At 38.9% G+C, this 26866-nt stretch overlaps 1 protein-coding gene across 8 annotated transcripts in view; it reads right to left on the reverse strand.

The window, feature by feature from the left end:
• The window catches only part of DMD (dystrophin), a 2113108-nt gene that overhangs the window by 1370320 nt on the left and 715922 nt on the right, over nucleotides 1–26866 (reverse strand). For all 8 annotated transcript variants that reach the window (XM_064573900.1, XM_064573902.1, XM_064573903.1 and 5 more), the window contains one exon: nucleotides 25847–25970. In XM_064573900.1, the coding sequence (XP_064429970.1) occupies nucleotides 25847–25970 (124 nt within the window). The remainder of the gene's footprint in view (nucleotides 1–25846; nucleotides 25971–26866) is intronic.

Raw genomic sequence — 26866 nt, forward strand, 5'->3', positions numbered from 1 at the left:
AAATGTAAAAAGCTACCATGTGTCAAGTGCCCATTGTAATTCTACAGCGCAGATCTAGTGCCTTCCCTTTTGAAAGCCAATAAAGACAGACAGACAGACATGTAGACTAAATACAGATGAAGATACTATGGCAACATCAGAAATACATTCAGAGAAATAAGTAATCTATTTCCCAAGCACACCAAATGATAGGAATGCTCACACTATAACCCATACATTCTAAAATATTTAAAATGATTCTCCAATTTAAAGAAATAACCACAATTAAAAAGAAGCCTTTAAAAATTGGATTTAAGACAGAGTTTCATGAACTGGGATTATTGGATTCAGGGTCAAGGATGCAAAGTGCTGGAGGAAAAAGATGGTGAAGGAGTAGGGGACCCTATTTCAACTGGTCCCTGGAATTGAGCTGGCTATCTACCAGACCACTCTGAGCACCCACGAAACCAGCCTGAGATGTAAGAAGATCTGGATCTCTAGAAGCAGAATATCACAGGCAGTTGATTTCCAGGTGAGCACAGATTCTGTGGGCAGAAATTGGAGGATAAACGGCAGCGGGAGGGAGCCTGGCCATGGGGATCCTACACCGCCGGTGAGTGACAGCCTCCTGCTCGGGGGACGGGGCACAGACTCGCAGACCGGTAGCGGCTGGGAAAGGACTTTAGGGCAGCCCCTGGGGCAGAAACCTGGAACGGAGGGGTCGCGACTGCGAACTGGGCGCAGCTGGCGGTTTTAGAAGCACAAAGGGCAGAAATGGGCCCCAACCTGGAGGCAGGACTGGGGGTGCTGTGGAAGGGTGCACAACCCAGGACGCTGCAGTTTATAGCAGCACGGACAGAAACAGAGACAGTGTGGCCTGGAGAGCTCACTGAAGAACAGACTGGGATCTCTCTGCTCTGAGGCAGAAGGTTGGAAACAGTCTCTTCTGCTCTCTCGGAAGAGACGCAGAAAGCCACCAGGGAAAGCCACCAGAGAACAAAAGCCCCCCAAAACTAGTTCCCACTGAGTCCACTCCTCACCACAGGGGGGCAGGGCAACTCTGCCCAAACAGGGTTGCCTGAGTAACAGCATGGCAGGCCCCTCCCTCAGAAGACAGGCTGGGAAAACAAGAGGCCAGCAACCCTAAGGTCCCAAGAAAACAGGTGCATCTTGCTTGGGTTCTGGTCAATAATTTGGATGCTAAACATTCCCTCAACCACTCATCAACAGAATGAATAGGAGGAGGAACCCCCCAAATAGGAAAGACTCAGAGATTAGGACTTATGCTGCAGATTTACAAATGGATGCAGATATAACCAAGATGTTGGAGATGGAATTCAGGCTAGCAATTGTGAAGACAATGGCTAGAATGGAGAAATCAATTAATGGCAACATAGAGTCTCTAAGGGCAGAAATGAAAGCTGAATTGGCAGAACTTAAAAATGCTATCAATGAGATCCAATCTAATCTAGATAATCTAACAGCTAGGGTAAGCGAGGCAGAAAAACGAATCACAATTAACCTGGAAGACAATTTAATAGATAAAAAGGGAAAAGAGAAGGCCAGGGAAAAACAACTCAGAATCCATGAAAATAGAATCAGAGAAATAAGTGACACCATGAAGCATTCCAATGTCAGATTTATTGGAATCCCAGAGGGAGTGGAGAGAGAGAGAGGGCTAGAAGATGTATTTGAGCAAATCGTAGCTGAGAACTTCCCTAATCTGAGGAATGAAACAAACATTCGTGTCCTAGAGGCAGAGAGGACCCCTCCCAAGATCAAGGAAAACAGGCCAACGCCCCGGCATGTAATAGCAAAACCCGCAAATCTTAGAACCAAGGAAACTATCTTAAGGGCAGTTAGGGGAAAGAGATTCCTTATGTACAGAGGGAGGAACATCAGAATAACGTCAGACCTATCCACAGAGACCTGGCAAGCCAGAAAGGCCTGGCAAGACCTATTCAGGGTACTAAATAAGAAGAACATGCAGCCAAGAATACTTTATCTGGCAAGGCTGTCATTTAGGATGGATGGAGAGATGCAGAGCTTCCAGACCAGCAGAAACTGAAAGAATATGTGACCACTAAGCCAGCCCTGCAGGAAATATTAAGGGGGATTCTATAAAAGGAGAAAGACCCCAAGAGTAATATACAACAGAAATTTACAGGGACAATCTATAAAAACAACGTCTTCACAGGCAACATGATGACAATTAATTCATATCTTTCAATAATCACTCTCAACGTCACTGGCCTAAACACTCCCATAAAATGGCACAGGGTTGCAGACTGGATAAAAAGACAGGACCCATCCATATGCTGTCTACAAGAGACTCATTTTGAACCTAAAGATACATCCAGACTGAAAGTGAAGGGATGGAGATCCATCTTCCATGCCAGCGGATCTCAGAAGAAAGCTGGGGTAGCAATTCTTATATCAGACAAATTAGATTCTAAACTAAAGTCTGTAATTAGAGACACAGTAGGACACTATATCATTCTTAAAGGGTCTATCCAACAAGAAGATCTAACAATTGTAAATATCTATGCCCCCAACATGGGAGCAGCCATCTACATAAGCCAACTGTTAACCAAAATAGTCATATTGATAACAATATGTTAATTGTAGGAGACCCCAATACTCCATTCTCAGCAATAGACAGATCATTTAAGCAGAAAATCAACAAAGAAACAAGAGCTTTGAATGATATACTGGACCAGATGGACCTCATAGATATATACAGAACATTCCACCCTAAATCAACAGAATACTCATTCTTCTGGAGCGCACATGGAACTTTCTCCAGAATAGACCACATACTGGGTCACAAATCAGGTCTCAACCAATATGAAAAGACTGAGATTATTCCCTGCATATTCTCAGACCACAATGCTCTAAAACTGGAACTCAATCACAAGAAAACATTTGGAAGAAATTCAAACACTTGGAAGCTAAAGACCACACTGCTCAAGAATGTTTGGGCCAACCAGGAAATCAAAGAAGAACTTAAACAATTCATGGAAATCAATGAGAATGAAAACACATCAGTCCAAAACCTATGGGATACTGTAAAGCCGGTCCTAAGGGGGAAATACATAGCCATCCAAGTCTCACTCAAAAAAATAGAAAAATCCCGAATTCACCAACTAACTCTACACCTTAAAGAACTAGAGAAAAAGCAACAAATGATGCCTAAGCCACACATTAGAAGAGAAATAATTAAGATTAGAGCAGAGATCAATGAATTAGAAACCAGAAACACAGTAGATCAGATCAATGAAACTAGAAGTTGGTTCTTTGAAAGAATTAATAAGATTGAAAACCACTGGCCAGACTGATCCAAAAGAAAAGAGAAAGGACCCAAATTAATAAAATTATGAATGAAAGGGGAGAGATCATGATTAACACCAAGAAAATAGAAACAATTATTAGAAATTATTATCAACAACTATATGCCCATAAACTGAGCAATCTGGATGAAATGGAGGCCTTCCTGGAAACCTATAAGCTGCCAAGACTGAAACAAGAAGAAACTGACAACCTGAATAGGCCAATAACCAGTAACGAGATTGAAGCAGTGATCAAAAACCTCCCAAAAAACAAGAGTCCAGGGCCAGATGGATTCCCTGGGGAACTCTACCAAACATTCAAAGAAGAAATAATACCTATTCTACTGAAGCTGTTTCAAAAAATAGAAATGGAAGGAAAACTTGCAAACTCATTCTATGAGGCCAGCATTACCTTAATCCCCAAACCAGGCAAAGACCCCATCAAAAAGGACAATTTCAGACCGATATCCCTGAGGAATATGGATTCCAAAATCCGCAACAAAATCCTAGCTAATAGGATCCAACAATACATTAAAAAGATCATCCACCATGACCAAGTGGGATTTATCCCCTGGATGCAAGGTGGTTCAACATTCGCAAGTCTATCAATGTGATAGAACACATTAATAAGAGGAGGGAGAAGAACCATATGGTCCTCTCAATTGATGCAGAAAAAGCATTTGACAAAATACAACATCCTTTCCTGATTAAAACTCTTCAGAGTATAGGGATAGAGGGAACATTCCTCAAGTTCATAAAATCCATCTATGAAAAACCAACAGTGAATATCATCCTCAATGGGGAAAAGCTGAGAGCTTTTCCCTTAAGATTAGGAACACGTCAAGGATGCCCACTCTCGCCACTATTGTTCAACATAGTACTAGAAGTCCTAGCAACAGCAATCAGACAACAAAAAGAAATAAAAGGTATTCAAATTGGCAAAGAAGAAGTCAAACTCTCTCTTTTCGCAGACAACATGATACTTTATGTGGAAAACCCAAAAGACTCCACCCCCAAATTACTAGAACTCATCCAGCAATTCAGTAATGTGGCAGGATACAAAATCAATGCACAGATATCAGTTGCTTTCTTATACGCTAACAACGCAGCTGTAGAAAGAGAAATTAGAGAAACGATTCATTTACAATAGCACCAAAAACCGTAAGATACCTTGGAATAAACTTAATCAAAGAGGTAAAGGATCTATACCGTAGGAACTACAAAACACTCATGAAAGAAATTGAAGAAGACACAAAAAGATGGAAAAATATTCCATGCTCATGGATCGGAAGAATAAACATTGTTAAAATGTCTATGCTACCCAGAGCAATCTATCCCTTCAATGCCATCCCGATCAAAATTCCAATGACATTTTTCAAAGTGCTGGAACAAACAATCCTAACATTTGTATGGAATCAGAAAAGACCCCGCATCGCCAAGGAAATGTTGAAAAAGAAAAACAAAGCTGGGGGCATCACGTTGCCCGATTTCAAGCTATATTACAAAGGTGTGATCACAAAGACAGCATGGTACTGGCACAAAAACAGACATATAGACCAATGTAACAGAATAGAGAACCCAGATATGGACCCTCAACTCTGTGGTCAAATAATCTTTGACAAAGCAGGAAAAAACATGCAATGGAAAAAAAGACAGTCTCTTCAATAAATGGTGCTGGGAAAATTGGACAGCCACATGCAGAAGAATGAAACTCGGCCATTCTCTAACACCATTCACAAAGATAAACTCAAAATGGATGAAGGGCCTCAATGTGAGACAGGAATCCATCCAAATCCTAGAGGAGAACATAGGCAGTAACCTCTTTGACATTGCCCACAGCAACTTCTTTCAAGACACATCTCCAAAGGCTAGTGAAACAAAAGCAACAATGAACTTTTGGGACTTCACCAAGATAAAAAGCTTCTGCACAGCAAAGGAAACAGTCAACAAAACAAAGAGGCAACCCACAGAATGGGAGAAGCTATTTGCAAATGACACTATAAATAAAGGGCTGGTATCCAAGATCTATAAAGAACTTCTCAAACTCAACACCCAAAAAACAAATAATCAAGTCAAAAAATGGGCAGAAGAGATGAACAGACACTTCTCTGAAGAAGACATACAAATGGCTAACAGATCCATGAAAAAATGTTCATCATCATTAGCCATCAGGGAAATCCAAATCAAAACCACATTGAGATACCACCTTACACCAGTTAGAATGGCAAAAATGGACAGGGCAAGAAACAACAAATGTTGGAGAGGTTGTGGAGAAAGGGGAACCCTCTTACGCTGTTGGTGGGAATGCAAGTTGGTACAGCCACTTTGGAAAACAGTGTGGCGGTGACTCAGAAAATTAAAAATAGAGCTACCCTATGACCCAGCAATTGCACTAGTGGGTATTTACCCCAAGACACAGATGTAGTGAAAAGAAGGGACAAATGCACCCAATGTTCAAGGCAGCAATGTCCATAATAGCCAAACTGTGGAAAGAGCCAAGATGCCCTTCAACAGATGAATGGATAAAGAAGATGTGGTCCATATATACAATGGAATATTGCTCAGCCATCAGAAAGGATGAATACCCAACTTTTACATCAACATGGATGGGACTGAAGGAGATTATGCTAAGTGAAATAAGTCAAGCAGAGAAAGTCAATTATCATATGGTTTCACTTATTTGTGGAACATAAGGAATAGCATGGAAGACATTAGGAGAAGGAAGGGAAAAATGAAGGGGGGTGGAATCAGAGGGAGAGATGAACCATGAGAGACTATGGACTCTGAGAAACAAACAGGTTTTTAGAGGGGAGGGGGGAGAGGGGATTGGTTAGCCCAGTGATGGGTATTAAGGAAGGCACGTACTGCATGGAGCACTGGGTGTTATATGAAAACAATGGATCGTGGATCACCACATTAAAAACAAATGATGTATTGTATGGTGCCAAACATAACATAATAAAATTTTAAAAATTTAAAAAAAAGAATGCAAAATGCTAAAAAACCCCACAAAAAAACCTGTAGACAATAGAATATATCCTATTAAGAAAAAAACTGCAATGTATAAAATACTAATTAAAATTTAGCAAAATAAATGAAAATGATATAAAATGATAGAGTATAAATACTTAAGAAAACTCAAAACTATCTTGAAAATATATATTTTATGTTATGCTGTCAAGGGCAGCAAATGAAAATTCAGGTTCATCTCATCAGTAGGGAAACTCTAAAAGTGATAGACATTTTAATATCTTGGATTCTACTTGAAAATTTCAAAGCACAGAGATTGTGGTGTTTGGGGATTATATGCTCCCATGATTCCATACTAATTAGCAGGCGAAACTTCTGGGTTACCTTGAAAGTCATTTTCACAAAGGCATTATAAAATTGTTGACACAAGTATTTGCACAACCCTGGAAGATTCTAACTTTCTAGTAGAATTGAAAAGTCCATGAAAATAAAGTAGTCACATTTTATTAAAGGTAAGAATCTAGAAGAAGTTCCAAAATTTACATTTTCTCAACTCTCAGTTTTTTGGTTTTTTTTTTTTTTTTCAAAGATTTTATTTATTTATTTGAGAGAGAGAGAGAGCATGAGAGGGGAAGGGACAGAGGGAGAAGCAGACTCCCTGCCAAGCAGAGAGCCCGATGCGGGACTCGATCCTAGGACTCCAGGATCATGACCTGAGCCGAAGGCAGTCGCTTAACCAACTGAGCCGCCCATGCGCCCTCAACTCTCAGTTTTTGTCTTCTAAATTCTCTGTTCCTGTAACGCGGCTTATTGGCATATGTTTTCCAATATTTTACATTCATTCTCCATTAAAAGGTAAATGTTATTTCTAAAGGACTCTGAGTACTTTAGAAGAGAAAAAATAAGCACATTCTAAGTGAATATGTACCATCCACAAGTACCAAGAGCTATACCAGGATGTGGGATATTCCACATTTGAACTACAGCAGCCAAAGGGGGAGTGGGGGGGGGGATGGAGAGAGAGAGAAAGAGACAAGTAAAAAATACATGCACTACAACAGAACAAGAATAGTAACAACAAGGGGCGCCTGGGTGGCTCAGTCTTTAAGCGTCTGCCTTTCGGCTCAGCTCATGATCCCAGTGTCCTGGGATGGAACCCCGCGTCGGGCTCCCTGCTCCATGGGAAGCCTGCTTCTCCCTCTCCCACTCCCCCTGCTTGTGTTTCTTCTCTCGCTGTGTCTCTCTCTGTCAAAAAAAAAGAATAGTAACAACAAACAGGCATTCTCCAAGTTAAACAGTGTTAGAGTTACCCTTTCCTATCAGAGGGGTTTCTATTTTTTTTTTTTTTTTTTTTTTTTTTTTTTTTAAGATTTTATTTATTTATTTGAGAGAGAGAATGAGAGACAGAGAGCATGAGAGGGAGGAGGGTCAGAGGGAGAAGCAGACTCCCTGCCGAGCAGGGAGCCCGATGCGGGACTCGATCCCAGGACTCCAGGATCATGACCTGAGCCGAAGGCAGTCGCCTAACCAACTGAGCCACCCAGGCGCCCAGAGGGGTTTCTATTTTAACTACATGGAGTTTTTGCTTTTATTTATATTTGAAATTATATATATAAAGAGTAGAATCAGAACATACTGTTGTCTTTATAAATGATGAAAAGAAGTTATCATTGGCTTTCTAAATGCCATGATCATAATCTTTTTATTCTGTGTCTAATAGAATAATCAATTAGTATTCTTCACAGAGGGAAAATGTCTAATTGATAATTTCAGTGGTAACTAGTTTAAATATCTAGTTTGGTTAAATCACATTATTCTAGTTATTCTAATATACATATAATAGCAATAACCACAAGAAAACAATAATGTATGGAGTAGGTACTATTACTCTCACAATTTGGCAGAGGAGCAGAGTGAGGCACACAGAGGTGTATTAAATATTTGAAAACACTGGCATAACCATGACAAAAATGGAATTCCTTATACTGTGTACCAAGTTACAAATATGTATTTCATAATTCGGTGGGATAGAAGGAATCAGCAGTATTTTATCCTCTTTTATACAAGAGAAAACTGAGCATCAGCAAGATTAAGTCATATATACAAGATGGTGGAAGTGGAAAGTTTTAGATCCAATATTAGAACCCCAATAATCTATTTACAAGTTCAGATCTCTTTCAAACACACTCTGCTGCTCTAAGGGCATTTCAATGGAAATTAATCAACAGCTTTGAACATATCGGACTACAACTCACAGCCAAGGCAACCTGATAGTTTGGATGTAGTCAAAGATGATATTCAAAATATTTAACCAGAAATGCAGCATGGGCACCAAGCTATCAGAAGGAATGCTTGGTTACTCAGAATGCACACTGACAGTCTACAAGCGGACTTTCAACTCTGTGTAAGGCTCAGTTACTGTACCCCCTTGCCAGATGTCGATTATACAGAAACTGAGTAACTGGTGTATAAATACAGAGACAGCCCTGAGAGAGAAGCATTTAATGGCCACCACGTATCAGTGTTTAGAGGATATCTACATTCTGTTAAGTAACATCGATTTAAAGAGGAATATTGGAAAATAGAGATATTGGCACAAATGTGCTTTGAGGAGTATGAACAAGACAGTAAAGAGTCCAGAAACATTTCATTTCAGACACAGCTATAGATGGTTGATTAAAAAAATGAGAAAATTTAGGGTAGCTAGAAGACAGTCAAGAAGGTAATGAAAAGTTTTGGAATCATTCTGTTCTCAGATGGTCTGAATTCTGTCTCCACTGCTTACCAGCTGTTTGGCATTTGAAAAGTGATTCAACCTTTCTGAGCATCAATACTTTCTATTTAAAGTAACAGTAAAGATACCTACCCTTCAGGAATTCTGAGAAGATGAAAGGGGACTCTGCAAATAACTTATTTCCCAAATTGGGACAATTCTTACATAGTAAAATGGAAATCCAGAAATAACTAAGCTGTAACAAATGGAATGACATAAACTGAGAACGTTCCAAAGTGCCACATGTGGGCATCCGAATGAATGGTGATTTCAATAATCTTAAAAAAAAATAATAATAATAAAAAATAAAGGTTAGGGAAAAATCTTGGCCTAAGAGTAGATTAGAGTACCTGCTCACAAAAATGAATGTCAAGTGGAGGGGGCGGAGCAAGATGGCGGAGGAGTAGGAGACCTGGATTTCGTCTCCTCTCAGGAATTCAGCTGGATAGGGATCAAACCATTCTGAACACCTACAAACTCAACAGGAGATCGAAGAAAAGAAGAGCAACAACTCTCTCATCAGAAAAGCGACCACTTTCTGGAAGGTAGGACGTGCGGAGAAGTGAATCCGAGGCGATATTCGGAAGGATAGACGGCGGGGGAGGGGCCTCCGTCGGCCGCTTCTGGCAAGTGATAGAGCCGCGGAGCACAAAATCGGAACTTTTAAAAGTCTGCTCCGCCGAGGGACGTCACTCTGGTGGCTAAGCGGGGGGTGGAACCCCCCGGGACAGTGGGGTCTCAGGACCCTTGGGGACACAGAAAGACCGGGGGTGCCTGAGGGTGGCAGAGCTCCCAGGTATCGGAGCGGGAAGCCAGCTGCAGAGACGGAGCCCAGGCGCGGGCTCTCAGCTCGGGGTGGCCATAAACCGTGATCCGCGGCACGGTCGGGCCCCTGCTCCTCCAGCAGGGACCCAACAAGCGGCAGATCCGGGGAGACTCACCTTCCTCCCCCGGGAGGAGCCACACGGGAGTGCACCGCAGGGATCTGCTGGGTTTGGAGACTCCACCTGGGGTCAGGTGCCAGAGAGAGAAACGCGCGGTCACAGGCCGGGTGAGCACGGAGTGCGGCCCGAGACCGGGGAGACGGGAGTGACTGACGGCTTTTCTCTGGGGGCTCACTGAGGAGCGGGGCCCCGAGTTCTCGGCTCCTCCGGGGCGGAGATTGGGAGGCCGCCATTTTCACTCTCTGCCTCCAAAGCTGTACGGAAAGCTCGCAGGGAACAAAAGCCCCGGAGAGCAAACCCGAGCAGATTACTTAGCCGGGAGGGGGCAGGGGCGGGGCAGTTCCGCCTCCGGCAGAGACATTTGGAAACCACGGCAACAGGCCCCTCCCCAGAAGATCAGCGAGAACAGCCAGCCAAGACCAAGTTTACCGATCAATGAGAACGGCAGAACTCCAGCGCTAGGGGAATACTGCACATAGAATTCATGGCTTTTTTACCATGATTCTTTAGTCTTTCAAAGTTAATTTTTTTAACTGTCTTTTTTTCTTTTTGAATTTTTCTTTTTCCCTCTTTCAACCAACATCTTATCAATCCCTTTTTTTAAAAAACATTTTTATTTTTCATTTTTAGTCATATTCTATCCCTTCATAGTAGTTACCCGTATTTTTGGCATATATATATAAGTTGTTCTCTCTTTAAAATTTTGAGATAGTTTCTTCTAACAGATTAAAATATACCCTAAATCTCTAGTGTATGGTGTTTTCTATTCCCCTGCCTGATCACATTCTCTCCCTTTTCTTTTTCTTTCTTTTTTTAAATCCTCTTCTTTCTTTTTTCAAACAACTTCTTATCAATTCCTTTTATAAAATTTTTTATAATTTCCATCTTTACAGTCATATTCCATCACTTCATCATATCAACCCTTATTTCTGTACATATATAAGTTTTTCTTTCTTTAAAATTTTGGGAGGCACTTTCTTCTAAAAGACCAAAATACACCCCAAATCTAGTGTGTGGCACTGATCTATATACCAGCCTGATCATATTTGATCACATTCTGGTTTTTTTTTGTTGTTGTTGTTTTGTTTTGTTTGTTTTTGTTTGTTTTTATCTTTATCTTTTTCTTTTTCTTGTTTTTCTTTTTCTTTTTTTTCTCTTTCCGTTTCTTTTTCCACTGCTTCAGGTCTTTTCTGATTAGTTTAGAGTATATTTTCTGGGGACGTTGTTATTCTGCTCGCATTTTGTTCTCTCATTAATCTATTCTCCTCTGCACAAAATGACAAGATGGAAAAAATCACCTCAACAAAAAGAACAAGAGGTAGTACCGACTGCCAGGGACCTACTCAATACGGACATTAGTACGATGTCAGATCTAGAGTTCAGAATCATCACTTTAAAGATACTAGCTGGGCTTGAAAAAAATATGGAAGTTATTAGAGAAACCCTTTCTGAAGAAGTAAAAGAACTAACATCTAACCAAGTCGAAATCAAAAAGGCTATTAATGAGGTGCAATAAAAAATGGGGGCACTAACTGCTAGGATAAATGAGGCAGAAGAGAGAATCAGTAATATAGAAGACCAAATGATGGAAAATAAAGAAGCTGAGAAAAAGAGAGATAAACAACTACTGGATCACGAGGGCAGAATTCAAGAGATAAGCGATACCATAAGACGAAACAACATTATAATAATTGGGATCCCAGAAGAAGAGAGAGAGGGGCAGAAGGTATAATGGAGCAACTTATAGCAGAGAACTTCCCTAATTTGGGGAAGGAAACAGGCATGAAAATCCAGGAAGCACAGAGAACCCCTCTCAAAATCAATAAAAATAGGTCAACACCTTGACATCTAATAGTAAAACTTATGAGTCTCATAGACAAAGAGAAAATCCTGAAAGCAGCTTGGGAGAAGAGATATGTAACCAACAAGGGTAGAAACATTAGATTGGCAACAGACCTATCCACAGAGACCTGGCAGGCCAGAAAGGACTGGCAGGATATATTCAGAGCACTAAATGAGAAAAATATGCAGCCAAGAAGACTATATCGAGCTAGGCTGTCATTGAAAATTGAAGGAGAGATAAAAAGCTTCCAGGACAAACAAAAACTAAAGGAATTTGCAAACACAAAGCCAGCCCTACAAGAAATCCTGAAAGGGGTCCACTAAGCAAAGAGAGACCCTAAAAGCAACATAGACCAGAAAGGAACACAGACAATATACGGTAACAATCACATTACAGGTAATACAATGGCACTAAATTCCTATCTTTCAATAGTTACCCTGAATGTAAATGGGCTAAATGCCCCAATCAAAAGAAACAGGCTGTCAGACTGGATTAAAAAAGACGACCCATTGATATGCTGTCTGCAAGAGACTCATTTTAGAACCAAAGATACCCCCAGATTGAAACTGAGGGGGTGGAAAACCATTTACCATGCTAATGGACACCAAAAGAAAGCTGGGGTGGCAGTCCTTATATCAGACAAATTAGATTTTAAACCAAAGACTGTAATAAGAGATGAGGAAGGACATTATATCCTACTTAAAGGGTCTATCCAACAAGAAGATCTAACAATTGTAAATATCTATGCCCCTAACATGGGAGCAGCCCATTATATAAGGCAATTAATAACAAAAGCAAAGAAACACATCGACAACAATACAATAATAGTGGGGGACTTTAACACCCCCCTCACTGAAATGGACAGATCGTCTAAGCAAAAGATCAACAAGGAAATAAAGACTTTAAATGACACACTGGACCAAATGGACTTCACAGACCTATTCAGAACATTCCACCCCAAAGCAACGGAATACACATTCTTCTCTAGTGCCCATGGAACATTCTCCAGAATAGATAACATCCTAGGTCATAAATCAGGTCTCAACCGGTACCAAAAGACTGGGATCATTCCCTGCCTATTTTCAGACCACAATGCTTTGAAACTAGAACTCAATCACAAGAGGAAAGTCAGAATGAACTCAAATACATGGAGGCTAAAGAGCATCCTACTGAAGAATGAATGGGTCAACCAGGAAATTAAAGAAGAATTAAAAAAATACATGGAAACCAATAAAAGTGAAAACACAACTATTCAAAATCTTTGGGATGCAACAAAGGCAGTCCTAAGAGGAAAGTATATAGCAATACAAGCCTTTCTCAAGAAACAAGAAAGGTCTCATGTACACAACCTAACCCTACACCTAAAGGAGCTGGAGAAAGAACAGCAAATAAAGCCTAAACCCAGCAGAAGAAGAGAAATAATCAAGATCAGAGCAGAAATCAATGAAATAGAAACTAAAATAACAGAACAGATCAACGAAACTAGGAGCTGGTTCTTTGAAAGAATTAACAAGATTGATAAACCCCTGGCCAGACTTATCAAAAAGAGAAGAGAAATGACCCAAATCAACAAAATCATGAATGAAAGAGGAGAGATCACAACCAACACAAAGAAATACAAACAATTATAAGAACATATTAGGAGCAACTCTATGCCAGCAAATTAGATAACTTGGAAGAAATGGCTGCATTCCTAGAGATGTATCAACTACCAAAAGTGAACCAGGAAGAAATAGAAAACCTGAACAGACCTATAACCACTAAGGAAATTGAAGCAGTCATCAAAAATCTCCCAAAAAACAAAAGCCCAGGACCAGATGGCTTCCCAGGGGAATTCTACCAAACATTTCAAGAAGAACTAATACCTATTCTTCTGAAACTGTTCCAAAAAATAGAAATGGAAGGAAAACTTCCAAACTCATTTTATGAGGCCAGCATTACCTTGATCCCAAAACCAGACAAAGACCCCATCAAAAAGGAGAATTACAGACCAATATCCCTGATGAACATGGATGCAAAAATTCTCACCAAAATACTAGCCAGTCGGATCCAACAGTACATTAAAAGGATTATTCACCACGACCAAGTGGGATTTATCCCTGGGCTGCAAGGTTGGTTCAACATCCACAAATCAATCAATGTGATACAATACATTAACAAAAGAAAGAACAAGAATCATATGATCCTCTCAATAGATGCAGAAAAAGCTTTTGACAAAGTACAACATCCTTTCTTGATCAAAACTGTTCAGAGTATAGGGATCGAGGGTACATACCTCAATATCATAAAAGCCGTCTATGAAAAACCTACAGCGAATATCATTCCCAATGAGGAAAAACTGAGAGCTTTTCCCCTAAGGTCAGGAATGTGGCAGGGATGTCCACTATCACCCCACTGCTATTCAACATAGTATTGGAAGTCCTAGCCACAGCAATCAGACAACAAAAAGAAATAAAAGGCACCCAAATCAGCAAAGAAGTCAAACTCTTACTCTTTGCAGATGATATGATACTTTATGTGGAAAACCCCAAAGACTCCACCCCAAAACTGCTAGAACTCATACAGGAATTCAGTAAAGTGGCAGGATATAAAATCAATGCACAGAAATCAGTGGCATTCCTATACACCAACAACAAGACAGAAGAAAGAGAAATTAAAGAGTCGATCCCATTTACAATTGCACCCAAAACCATAAGATACCTAGGAATAAATCTAACCAAAGAGACAAAGGATCTGTACTCAGAAAACTATAAAATACTCATGAAAGGAATTGAGGAAGACACAAAGAAATGGAAAAATGCTCATTCTCATGGAATGAAGGACAAATATTGTGAAGATGTCAATTCTACCTAGAGCAATCTATACATCTAATGTAATCCCTATCAAAATACCATCAACTTCTTTCAAAGAGATGGAACAAATAATCCTAAAATTTGTATGGAACCAGAAAAGACCCCGCATAGCCAGAGGAATTTTGAAAAAGAAAAGCAAAGCCGGCGGCATCACAATTCCGGACTTCCAGCTCTATTACAAAGCTGTCATCATCAAGACAGCATGGTACTGGCACAAAAGCAGACACATAGATCAATGGAACAGAATAGAGAGCCCAGAAATGGACCCTCAACTCTATGGTCAACTAATCTTTGACAAAGCAGGAAAGAATGTCCAATGGGACAAAGACAGTCTCTTCAACAAATGGTGTTGGGAAAATTGGATAGCAACATGCAGAAGAATGAAACTGGACCATTTCCTTACACCACACACAAAAATAGACTCCAAATGGTTGAAGGACCTCAATGTGAGACAGGAGTCCATCAAAATCCTAAAGGAGAATACAGGCAGCAACCTCTTTGACCTCAGCCGAAGCAACTTCTTCCTAGAAACATCGCCAAAGGCAAGGGAAGCAAGGGCAAAAATGAACTATTGGGACTTCATCAAGATAAAAAGCTTTTGCAAAGCAAAGGAAACAGTCAACAAAACCAAAAGACAACCGACAGAATGGGAGAAGATATTTGGAAATGACATATCCGATAAAGGGCTAGTATCCAAAATCTATAAAGAACTCATCAAAGTCAACACCCAAAGAACAAAGAATCCAATCAAGAAATGGGCAGAAGACATGAACAGATATTTCTACAAAGAAGACATCCAAATGGCCAGCAGATACACAAAAAAGTGCTCAACATCGCTCAGCCTCAGGGAAATCCAAATCAAAACCTCAATGAGATACGACCTCACACCAGTCAGAATGGTTAAAATTAACAAGTCAGGAAACGACAGATGTTGGCGGGGATGCGGAGAAAGTGGAACCCTCCTACACTGTTGGTGGGAATGCAAGCTGGTGCAGCCACTCTGGAAAACGGTTCCTCAAAAAGTTGAAAATAGAGCTACCATATGATCCAGCAATTGCACTTCTGGGTATTTACCCCAAAGATACAAAAGTAGGGATCCGAAAGGGTACGTGCACCCCGATGTTTATAGCAGCAATGTCCACAATAGCCAAACTGTGGAAAGAGCCAAGATGTCCATGGACAGATGAATGGCTAAAGAAGATGTGGTATATATATATAGAATGGAATATTATGCAGCCATCAAAAGGAATGAGATCTTGCCATTTGCAACAACGTGGATGGAACTGGAGGGTATTATGTTGAGCTAAATAAGTCAAACAGAGAAAGACATGTATCATATGATCTCACTGATATGAGGAATTCTTAATTGCAGGAAACAAACTGAGGGTTGCTGAGGTGGGGGGTTGGGGTGGGAGGGATGGGTGGCTGGGTGAGAGACATCGGGGAGGGTATGTGCTATGGTGAGTGCTGTGAATTGTGTAAGACTGTTGAATCTCAGATCTGTACCTCTGAAACAAATAATGCAATATATGTTAAGAAAAAAAAAAAAAAGAAGAAGAAGGTAGCAGGAGGGGAAGAATGAAGCAGTGGAAATCGGAGGGGTAGACGAACCACGAGAGACGATGGACTCTGAAAAACAGACTGAGGGTTCTAGAGGGGAGGGGGGTGGGAGGATGTATTAGGTTGGTGGTGGGTATTGAGGAGGGCACATTCTGCATGCAGCACTGGGTGTTATGCACAAACAATGAATCATGGAACACTACATCTAAAACTAATGATTTAATGTATGGGGATTAACATAAGAATAAAAAAAGAAAATGAATGTCAAGTGTCCAGATATCCACATATACAATATGTTAAAGAAGTTTACTAAATAAACATCCCCCAAACTCCTCCTTTTTTCTTGTACCTGAACACCTATGCATTCATTTTCGAATAAAATATATGAACTTCTGTCTTAAAATAGGTTAGATTAGTAGTTCCTAATGCTTCTACCTTTTCTCATTTTCTTAGAAAAAAAATTTATGTCAACTGCATCGAAAAAGTAAAATGTAAATCACATGACCACCAAAAACAAAGTCTGAAGAGAAACATGCTTCTGGCAAAGGGAGGGAATATCCCTGACTTTAAAGGGATATGTGCTACCAGGAGAAACATTGGCCCTCCACGAGTCTATACTGCAAAGTAAAAACTAGCCCATGAAAGAAAGAAAAGAGAAAGAGAAAAACCTGGTCCTCACACCTATTCCCTTATTCAGTTCCATCAAAACTGTTGCTTTTAATGACACCATTAGCCTACTGTGCTACTCCATTCAATGGCTGATCGTCAGTTCTCAACTTACTTATCATCATAATTTGATTCAGAGGACACTTCTTCCAATTATTTCTTAAATGGGTTTCCTTGATGACAAGTACACAGTCTTCCTCCTACCTCAAGGACTCCCTTTACTCAATTCCCTGTGCTGGTTCCTCCACATCTCCCTATATATATGTAGAGAATTTCATCTAGATCTTCATTTTTCAGGCCAAAAACTTAGAATCCTTCTTGACTGTTCTTTTTCTTTCAAACCCCAGAAACTCCTGTTGACTGTAACCTCAAAACACATCCAGAAAATGCTATTACTGTGCTCACTACTACCATGCTAGTAAAAACAAAACAACAAAACAAAACAAAAAAAAACCTCCATCATCACTCAGTGGTCTAGTTGCTTCCAAATGGCCTACTAAATGCTATTTTGACTTCTACCTTTGCTCCCTGATGATACATTCTCAACACAGCAGACAGAAGAAGCCAGGCACAAGAGATACCAACTCAAGTCTAGTGGTTTCCCTTCTCATCTGAGTAAAAGCCCAAGTCCTAACCATGGCCCACGGGACCTTAACTTCCTTAATCTCTTGCACCTCTTCTTCTGTGACTAAACACCCTGATTCTTCAACTCCACCATACTCCAGTGTTCTCTGACATTCCAGGCATGGTCGTCCCTCAGACCTAAACACTTACTCTTCCCTCTGCTGGAAATACTCCAATCTCAGGTATCTATAAATCCCTCACTGCCTTTAGAGCTTTACTTAAATGACACTTTCTCAGGGAGGCCTTCTACTGCTAGTCCATCTACACACGCGCGCACACACACACACACACACACTTCCTAGCTCTCATTCCTCCTTTATTTTTGTCTTTAACACTTATCAATAACATTCTATACATTTTGCATATTCTTGCTTAATTTTAATCTTCCTCACTGGAATAGAAACTGTAAAAGGTCAGATATCCTCATGAATTTCCTTCTTCATGCCATCTCCAGCGCCTGGAAGAGTACCTCATACATAGTTAGATGCACAGTAAGCTGAGGTCCATTGTAGCATAATGCCTCCATATACAATATTATTGTCTCTCCCACCCTAACCACAGTTAAAATGCTCTATGAAGGTGTAAATGTCTAACAAATTCTAGGAGCTATACATACAGTGGTTATAGAACCAGCCTAGGAGGTAAGGAGCTACAAGCTCAATAAAGTAAAGCTGAATTAAACTAAAGTCTTCTTGAAGATCCAGATTAGATGGGCAGTTGGGCACACTGGCCTGCTTTCCAACAGGACTGCTATGAAGTCTGATAGCAGTAATAAACAATTACCCAAGCAGAAAACAAATAGTACCATGTAAAATTCATTAAGTCATAACTTAATAGAATCTTACCTTAGTTGAGGAAAAGAAAAGAAACGTGAAGAAACAACACAATGTTTATAAAATTTATTACAGAATGATGAAACAATGTCATACTAAAAAAATCAGAGGAAGTATAAACTCCCAACAATGGTCTACCAAACAAAATTTCAGCAAGGTTTTTGGCATCCTCACTAAGGTATCATGGACTCCATGAAAAAAACTGAAAACTGTAAGGCTAGAAGAGGTTAAAGTTAATAGAAATGAAATGAAATTTTGAGATAATAGAGACATGGATCTCATAAGAAACTAAAAATGCATTATCGTGATCCAGATTCATATTGGAGATTGTAAAATGTGGAATTGATACTGAACAAAAGAAAAGAGAAGGTTTCTTGACTATGGTACTAACCAGGATTCTTTGGAACTCAGGAGCAGATAAAAATTTAAATGGACATGGATGAACTGGAGGGTATTATGTGAAGTGAAATAAGTCAATCAGAGAAAGACAATTATCATACAGTTTCACTCATATGTGGAATATAAGGAATAGCAAGGAGGACCACAGGTGTAGGGAGGGAAAACTGAACGGGAAGAAATCAGAGAGGGAGACAAACCACGAGAGACTCAGGACTCCGGGAAACAAACTGAGGGTTGTGGAAAGGGAGGTGGGTGGGGAGATGGGGTAACTGGGTGATGGGCATTAAGGAGGGCTCCTGATGTGATGAGCACTGGATGTTACACACAACTAGTAAGTCACTGAACACTACATCAAAAACGAATGATGTACTTTATGTTGGCTAACTGAATTGAAATTTAAAAAGAAAAAAGAAAAACAAGTGGTCTAGTTGGCTAGTAGAAATATCACATCTTAAAGTACCCTACTTAAGTTGTTCCTGCATTTTCAGATCATGTCATGCTATACTGACATGTTGAAATGTTTGTTATCACTAGAGAATAAGATCAACAACTCTTTATTGGTCTCACAGATTTCGGGGCTATTTTTTTCTCAGATATTTTCAAATGTTCAGCATCTTCAGTCTTTATTCCTCCTCCATGGCTCTCTCTCTCTCTCCTCTCTTTCTATAGACAGATACATAAATATGTATATTTAGAGATAGGCATGTGTGTATATATATATATATATATATATATATGTGTGTGTGTGTGTGTGATACGTTTGTATATATATTTACATTTGTATCTGTTAGATTATCCCTTGTTTTCAAGGCCAAGAGTATCACCTGAATGCTATTCAACCATGACATCCATTTTGTTCTATGCATTTCATCTTCAATATTAGTCCAAGCATCTGTAGTCAGATTTCAGTTCCCACCCCTATACAGAAAGATCTTTCATGAAGGGCACTAATTTTATTCTTGCCAGGTACAATGCTTCTTATAGCAGTAAGTACCCATAATTAAAACTACCTCTTAGAAATCACCTTATTTGGGAAAGCATCTCTGTCCTAAACATGATTATATTTCTCTAATCTGTCATCCTCAGGAAACTCATCCAGCTTTTATGTTTGTTTCTCTGTTTATCGTATATGTACGTGTGTACACATACACAGTATTTTTAATCTTAAAAGTATCTATTTTTTCTAACAGAACATATACTTTTGAAATGGTTTTTCTTAACAGAGAATATGAAATACTTTAGCCAATATATATTCAATATATGATCATATGTTTAGAAGCTACTACTCAGATTCTGATGTATCTAGTACAGATAATTTCAAGTCAAGAAGACAGAAGCTTAAAAAAAGCCATCAGTTAACCATTCCATAAGGGTTGTATTGTTAATTTTAAAATATATTAAAGGTCCATAAAAATTCTTAGAAATATCAGGAAATTAGGAATTCTAAAATATATAACATCAAGTGCAAACTAAAAGGCAATTGAGTTGTATAATATAGAGAAAAAAGAAACATAATTAAGTTTTAAGCAAAGTATACAAAGAAGGGAAGTTTACTGATTCTCTAATAAGTTGATTAAAAACACTCTGTGACTGCTTCCTCCTTCTTTATCAGCATCTCTTAAAAGCCTCCTCCTTTCATGACATCTTCTCTAATTAATATGAAAGTAAGTTCCAGATTCCCCAGAGGCCTACCCTGACTTTAGAAGCAATTAATTTTCTATTCACTTAACATTCTATAATGAAGTTTTCCCCTTTGACAGAAAAAGCAATTTATTCACTCAAATGTTTATTCAGAAGTTGTTATATCCTTCATGTTGGTAGCAGAGCCTGACTTAAATGTGCCCAAGGAACTGAAAAAAAATCACGTATTCATACAGTCAAATATCAACTAGGTTAAGTACCAGGCACTATATTAGGCACTGGCATGCCAAAACCAAAGTAAGCCAAACCAAAACAAACCAAAAACAAAACCAACTTAAGTTCCATTCGCTAATTTCTAGAAACCAGCAATCTAATCAATGTTAGAATGGCCAGAAATCAATATGGATAAGGTAAAAGAAATTAGGTCATGGTAGCCTTCACAAAGGCAACATGAAATTACTGACTCTGTCAACACCTTCCCCCCAACGGCCACCAGGAACATGCCTATATAAACAAAGTTAAGTTGATCTAGTTGTTGCAACAGGAGAGGTGGCACATAATAGCGAACTATGGGGTAGGTCTCTAAGAGGATGGTTAGAAGAAGTTGATTGGATTTGCGCACATGTAAAGTGAGGAGAGTGGTCAAGGAAGCAGGGCTTTGCCTTTGATTAGATGTCATAAGTAAATGGAGTTACTTCTGTGACTGCGCATCTTAAGAATTTTTATCTAGATGGCAGGAACAATGTAGAGAGGCTAAAACCAAGATTGGTAAGGCAGCATCATTTGTCACATTAGTGAAGATGGGGGATATGCAGTCATTTGGGGTGGTTTGCACCCATTTTTTGGTCTGTTGAAATATGATTACAAGATGGTCACGTTTTGGTCTTGATCCATCACAATCATGAAGTGGCCTTGTCTGTTGTTGGCATTCTGAGCTGTTGCACATATTCAGCAGGAGAACACCGCAGGCTAGCTGTGAGCACTAGTCAATGTCAACATTGAGCATCTCCAAGGACTAACTGAAGTGCCCAGCCAGCTTCTGATTATCAGTGGCTTCTTTTTGCTTTTTCAAATGAATATCAAGAGAGGCATAATAGGATAATATTTATGTTTTAGTAAGTTCACTCTGACAGAAGTGATGTGAAAACCTCTAAAGGAATACAGTATTAGTGGCAGGGAAGACCAGCTAGGGATTTTCTTCTTAAACAGAGGTAACCCATGGCATTAGCTTTAATCAGGGTTGTAGTGTTAGGAATAGAGAGAACTGGACACTTTCAAGAGTGGTTAAGGGAATGAAATTAATTGAACTAGGGTGGACTTGCAAATGGTAGGAAAAAAAAAAAATCTAGATGACCCAGTTAGCTTTTAGATTTCTGGATTAGGCTGTCAGAAGAAAGAAAGGAAAGAGAAAGAATAAAGGAGGGCTGGGGAGAACATAAGATTTATTTTAAGTTTTCAGGCAAATATCCAACTAAAGTTGTCTATTAAGCAATTAAATAAACTGGCTTGGGCTTCAAGGGAGAGACATAAGCTAATGATACATATTTGGGAGCTATTAGAAAATAGATGTTATTTGAATAGGAAGAAATGAGGATAATCCAGGGAACAAAAACAAGGGAAGAACTGTGTAGAATATCAATAATAAAGGAAAAAGGAGATAGAACAAATGACCAGAAATGCACAAAAGTAACCAATAGATAATGGTATCCCATAAACCCAGGGAGAAAAGAATTTCATGAAGGATAAAGAGGTTAAAATAGAGTATAGTCCTGCAGAGAAGTTGAGTAACTAAGACACAAAAATATTCCTATGTGTTTAAAGGAGAGGAGGGTTTTATTGAAGATATGGATGTGTGGCTGAATGGAAGCAGATTCCTTATGACATAGTGAAAATATTGAGAACTCACACACATACACACACACACACACATACACAGATTAGCCTTAACTGGCCAAAGCACAGTCTCTTCCACCAAGGCAGAGGGGGAAAAGAGAATATGAGCACAAATACACATAATTTGTTAGATATCATCTTAAATAAACTAAGAGGGAAAGTCATCTGCCATGCCCGTTAAAAACTCAAAATAACTGTCGAGAGAAGGAGAGAAGAAAACTTACAAGGAATGCATGGAAAGCTTATGGAGAAGCACCAAAGCATCTGTGTAAGTAGAGTATTTCTGAAACAGAGTAATGTCTGGAAGTCAAACATCTACAGTCTAGTTATGCAAGGAGGTAGGTGAATTGAGCAGATTAGGGAAACGGAAACCTTTGGAGATAGCAGGACAACCAATATGACCTGAGATTTTTAATGAAGGCATAATGTGGGTGGAGAAGAATATGATCCTGGTGCCAGTCTTCAATGAGAAAATATTATCACAAAATGGTGAGTAACAGATGGCCATCGGGATAGCCAAGGGACGAGATATTTTTACACAGAAAGAAGTACCTTCGCAATTGGCCCTGGGAAGTGAGGAAACTAGCAATTCTAAATGAGTGGGAGGATATATGCAACTAAGGAATCATTGAACACTACATCAAAAACTAATGATGTACTATATGCTGGCTAACTAAACATAATAAAAAATAAATGAGTGGGAGGAGTTAAAGAGTCACTAGTCTTAGTGGTGTTCTCGAGGGTAAAAGTGGTTTCCATGTAGTACTAGAACAAGTAATAATGAGTACATAGGACAGAAAGTTTGTTTCGGAAGAAGGACTTCAGAATGCACAGAGAGTACGTATGTGAAGGACCCAAGAAGCAAGGCCAAAGAAGGGCAGAGAGATGAAGAGTCAAGAAAACACAGATGAATAGAGATACCTATATTGTGGGTGGCAAACCCAGATAATAGACCTAAAAGAAATGTAGAATTAATTGGCTTCAGGATTTCCAACAGAACTTTGTTAAAAGTTGATTTGGTATGAGTGAGAGCAAGCATGGGCTCCAGAAAGAGCCCAAGGCCTGTTGACCTTAATAGCTGGTATGAGGGCTTTCAAGAGAACACTATACAGGTGTACAACCACCTTGCAGTAAGACTAGATTGTTGTTTTAATTACTACCTTACATTACCATGTGCTCAGTTCAAGAACTTGAGTAGCTACACCTGTTAATTCCACTTGAATTTCTCAACTGTGGTGACATTAACAGAATGAGTAAAGGATCTAGGAGTTTGGTAAAGTCTCAGATGATGCCTTAGAGTGCTGATTCTCAAACCTTTATGTACAAACCAATCACTTGTGGATCTTGCTCAAATACAAATTGATTCATTAGGTCTGAACTCACACGTTTCTAATAAGTTCACAGATGATGCCAATATTGGTTGTCCGGGGACCACTCGGAGTAGAAATGTCCCCTGGAATTCAACTTTTAAGTAAGTGCATTATGTTAGTTATATAGATAAGACACATGACTAGTAGAAAAAGAAAAATTGTTAGTTTTAAAAATATATAAAACTGAAGTGATAATATTCTACAACATTCTAATTGGCTGAAAACACTTGAAAGTAATAGATGAGTGAAGGAGTCGAGTGAAAGAAAAAAAAAAGAGGGTAATATTTAGCCACTTTTAATGCCTAAAAACGAATACCACTCAAGTTCATGAGACGGGCCTCCTGTGTGTTCAAAATAAGTTACATACACTGACAGGTGAAGAAGTAAGAAAATTAATGTACGTCTAAACTGCATATCCATCATCACTATGTATTTCTCTCAAGGATTTTTAATACATACATATTATATTTAGCCTGAAGGAAATGTCTAGGTAAATCATTTCATGTCCTATTTTAGTAGGCAATTAAGAATGATGTTGTTATTTCAGAAAATGAGAGTAGAAGTTGATAAAGGTGACTCACAAGGTATCAGAAAACCACTCATACAATATTGTACATCTTTTTTAGCACTTTCAGTCTGTCATTGCTGACACTATTGATTAAATGCAAATTGCTTCTAGGTAACCATATGATAACAGGAAATTTTTGAATTTATATTCTTGAGATTCTGGTACTCAATTTTCCTGCTTGATCAGAGCTGTTTTAAGATCCAGAAATAGGATGACAAACAGATAAGTAGATTATTGGGATAAATTTTTAAAAATTTAAATTAGCTAATAAAATGTCTGTCCAAGGTGACTCATACTTTCAGTGGTCAAATACATCACATGAACTTTAAAATGTATTTTAGACTTGATCTTCTCTAAGCAGTTTTCTACTTAATAGAACTTCCCTCCACAATCATCACGAAAAACATACCTTCAAGTGAGTATACTTTGAAATAACACACTTTGCTAATTTTCTACTACATATATTATGCTTCAGTTTAATTTTAAAACTAAAACATCATCATAGTGCCCATTTCTTAAAATTATTTATAATTGTCTATTATACTAATGACAGTACACTGTATATAACTAATAATGCTTTTAAAATAACTTCTCAATTTATAAATTGTTAACTCTGAGATATGTTGATGGAACCATCTCCTCTCTACCTCAAGCAGCCTAAAAAATAGAATATTTTCTCCTAGAAGAAAATCATTTCTTGCTCTCCCAATGTTCCAACTGCAGAGCAAGTATTAGCTTGTATCTAAGAGAGTGTTGTGTTTGGAAAAATCTAAGAGAGTTTGTCTGCTAGGAAACTGAATGCTCGAAACATGAAACTGAGTTATTCACACACATGACCTTCCTATAGCTAAAATTATTTAACATTCAGAATATTTGTTTCTTTAGCCTGCCCACTACAGAGTATTCACTCTATTAGAAACGCTCTCACAATTGCCAAAATGGATGTTTTATAATTGTAGAAGTTGAAATATCAAAGCCCTGATAATGTCCTTGAAGATGAAGCAGCTCCTATTAAATTAATAAAAATCCCTATTGTGAAAGACAATTATAATGCCTCAGCAGGTAATAAAAACAGTAAACCGCCTCTTACTATAAATAAATATTGAAAAAGGCTGGACATCTTTTAGTTATGGTAATGCAATACATAAATATCTGGGCAATGCAAATCTGTTACAAGTACTAATGAGTATAAAAAATAACTTTTTGATGATAGTGAGAGCATAAACAGGGTCCTAAGTCTAGTATTTCTAAGGGTCTATTCTATTCTGCAAGCTTGCTAAGTCCCAGCCTTGAGGTGACAGAACATGAAGGAAAATCAATATGAGTTAATGTTATAAAATTGTTAATTTACAGCTAAATATTAAAAAATTTAAAGAAGGTTTATGAAAAGCATCCCTGCTCAGTCACAAAAGAACCAGGAAAAATTTCTCTAAGCTAAACTCTGATTCTGCTGGATATGTAAAATATACTTTAAAGATATATTTAAAAGCATTATTCCATATTGCTTTAATCTTTTCAACTGACAGAATCAGATAGTACAAAGCACAGAGTTTACAAGCAGCAAAACTTAGGAAAATACATAAAAATTAATGCATAACCTACATTGACTTTTTCTTTAAGGTCTGAGAAGTTGCCTTCCTTCCGATAGATTGCAAATTCAGGACTCTGCAACACAGCTTCTGAACGAGTAATCCAACTGTGAAGTTCAGTTATATCGACATCCAACCTAACACAGGAAAAAATAAGGGTCATTATTTCTTGATTATCTCTTTCTTCTACATGAAAAAAAAAAAAGTAATCTCTCCACGTTTACCATTCTCCTTCCAATCTGAGACTCCTGCCTGATGCCCCTGTTACTGTTAATAGCACTACCATTTCCCTAGTTACGTAGGCTCAAAATTTGGAGTTAGCTTTTTTTAATATTTTTTATTAATTTATTTGACAGAGAGAGACACAGCGAGAGAGGGAATACAAGCAGGAGGAGTGGGAGAGGGACAAGCAGGCTTTCCACGGAGCAGGAAGCCCGATGTGGGGCTCAATCCCAGGACCCTGAGATCATGACCTGAGCCGAAGGCAGACACTTAACGACTGAGCCACCCAGGCACCCCTGGAGTTAGCTTTGATCCAGTCTTATGATCATGGAAATCACTTTATTAAGCTCAATGTAGCAATCGCCTCCCTAGAGTATCTCCTATAAGCTATCATTCTGCCTCTACTTGAATGTTTGCACTGGCTGAAAAATTACTATTCCCCAAGTTAACCCTCTTTCTTTCTGGAAAGTACTTATACCAAACATAAAATTCCTGTCGGTAGCTCCCATTGAACCATACCTTGGAAATCCATGCCCTTGTGTAGTCTCCAACAATATCACTGACTCTGAATTTGACCATGTAACTTGCTATGGTAAATGGGATATTAGGAAGCATAAGGCAAGCAGAGGCTTCATAAGTGCTTGCACTGTGGATCTTGTCCTCTTAGAACATGTACTGAGAATGCAACTGTTAGCTAAGAATTCCAATGGCCCTTTAAGGAAGCTTGATCTAGCCAGCTGGAGAGACAATGTCGAAGCTAATGAGGCACCACACACGTGAAGAAAGCTTTCTTTCACCTTTTGACCTGACA

Source organism: Mirounga angustirostris, unplaced genomic scaffold, assembly GCF_029215605.1.
Source record: "Mirounga angustirostris isolate CCGP_5_RB_7025 unplaced genomic scaffold, mMirAng1.0.hap1 SCAF_11, whole genome shotgun sequence".
NCBI classification, from domain to species: Eukaryota; Metazoa; Chordata; class Mammalia; order Carnivora; family Phocidae; genus Mirounga; species Mirounga angustirostris.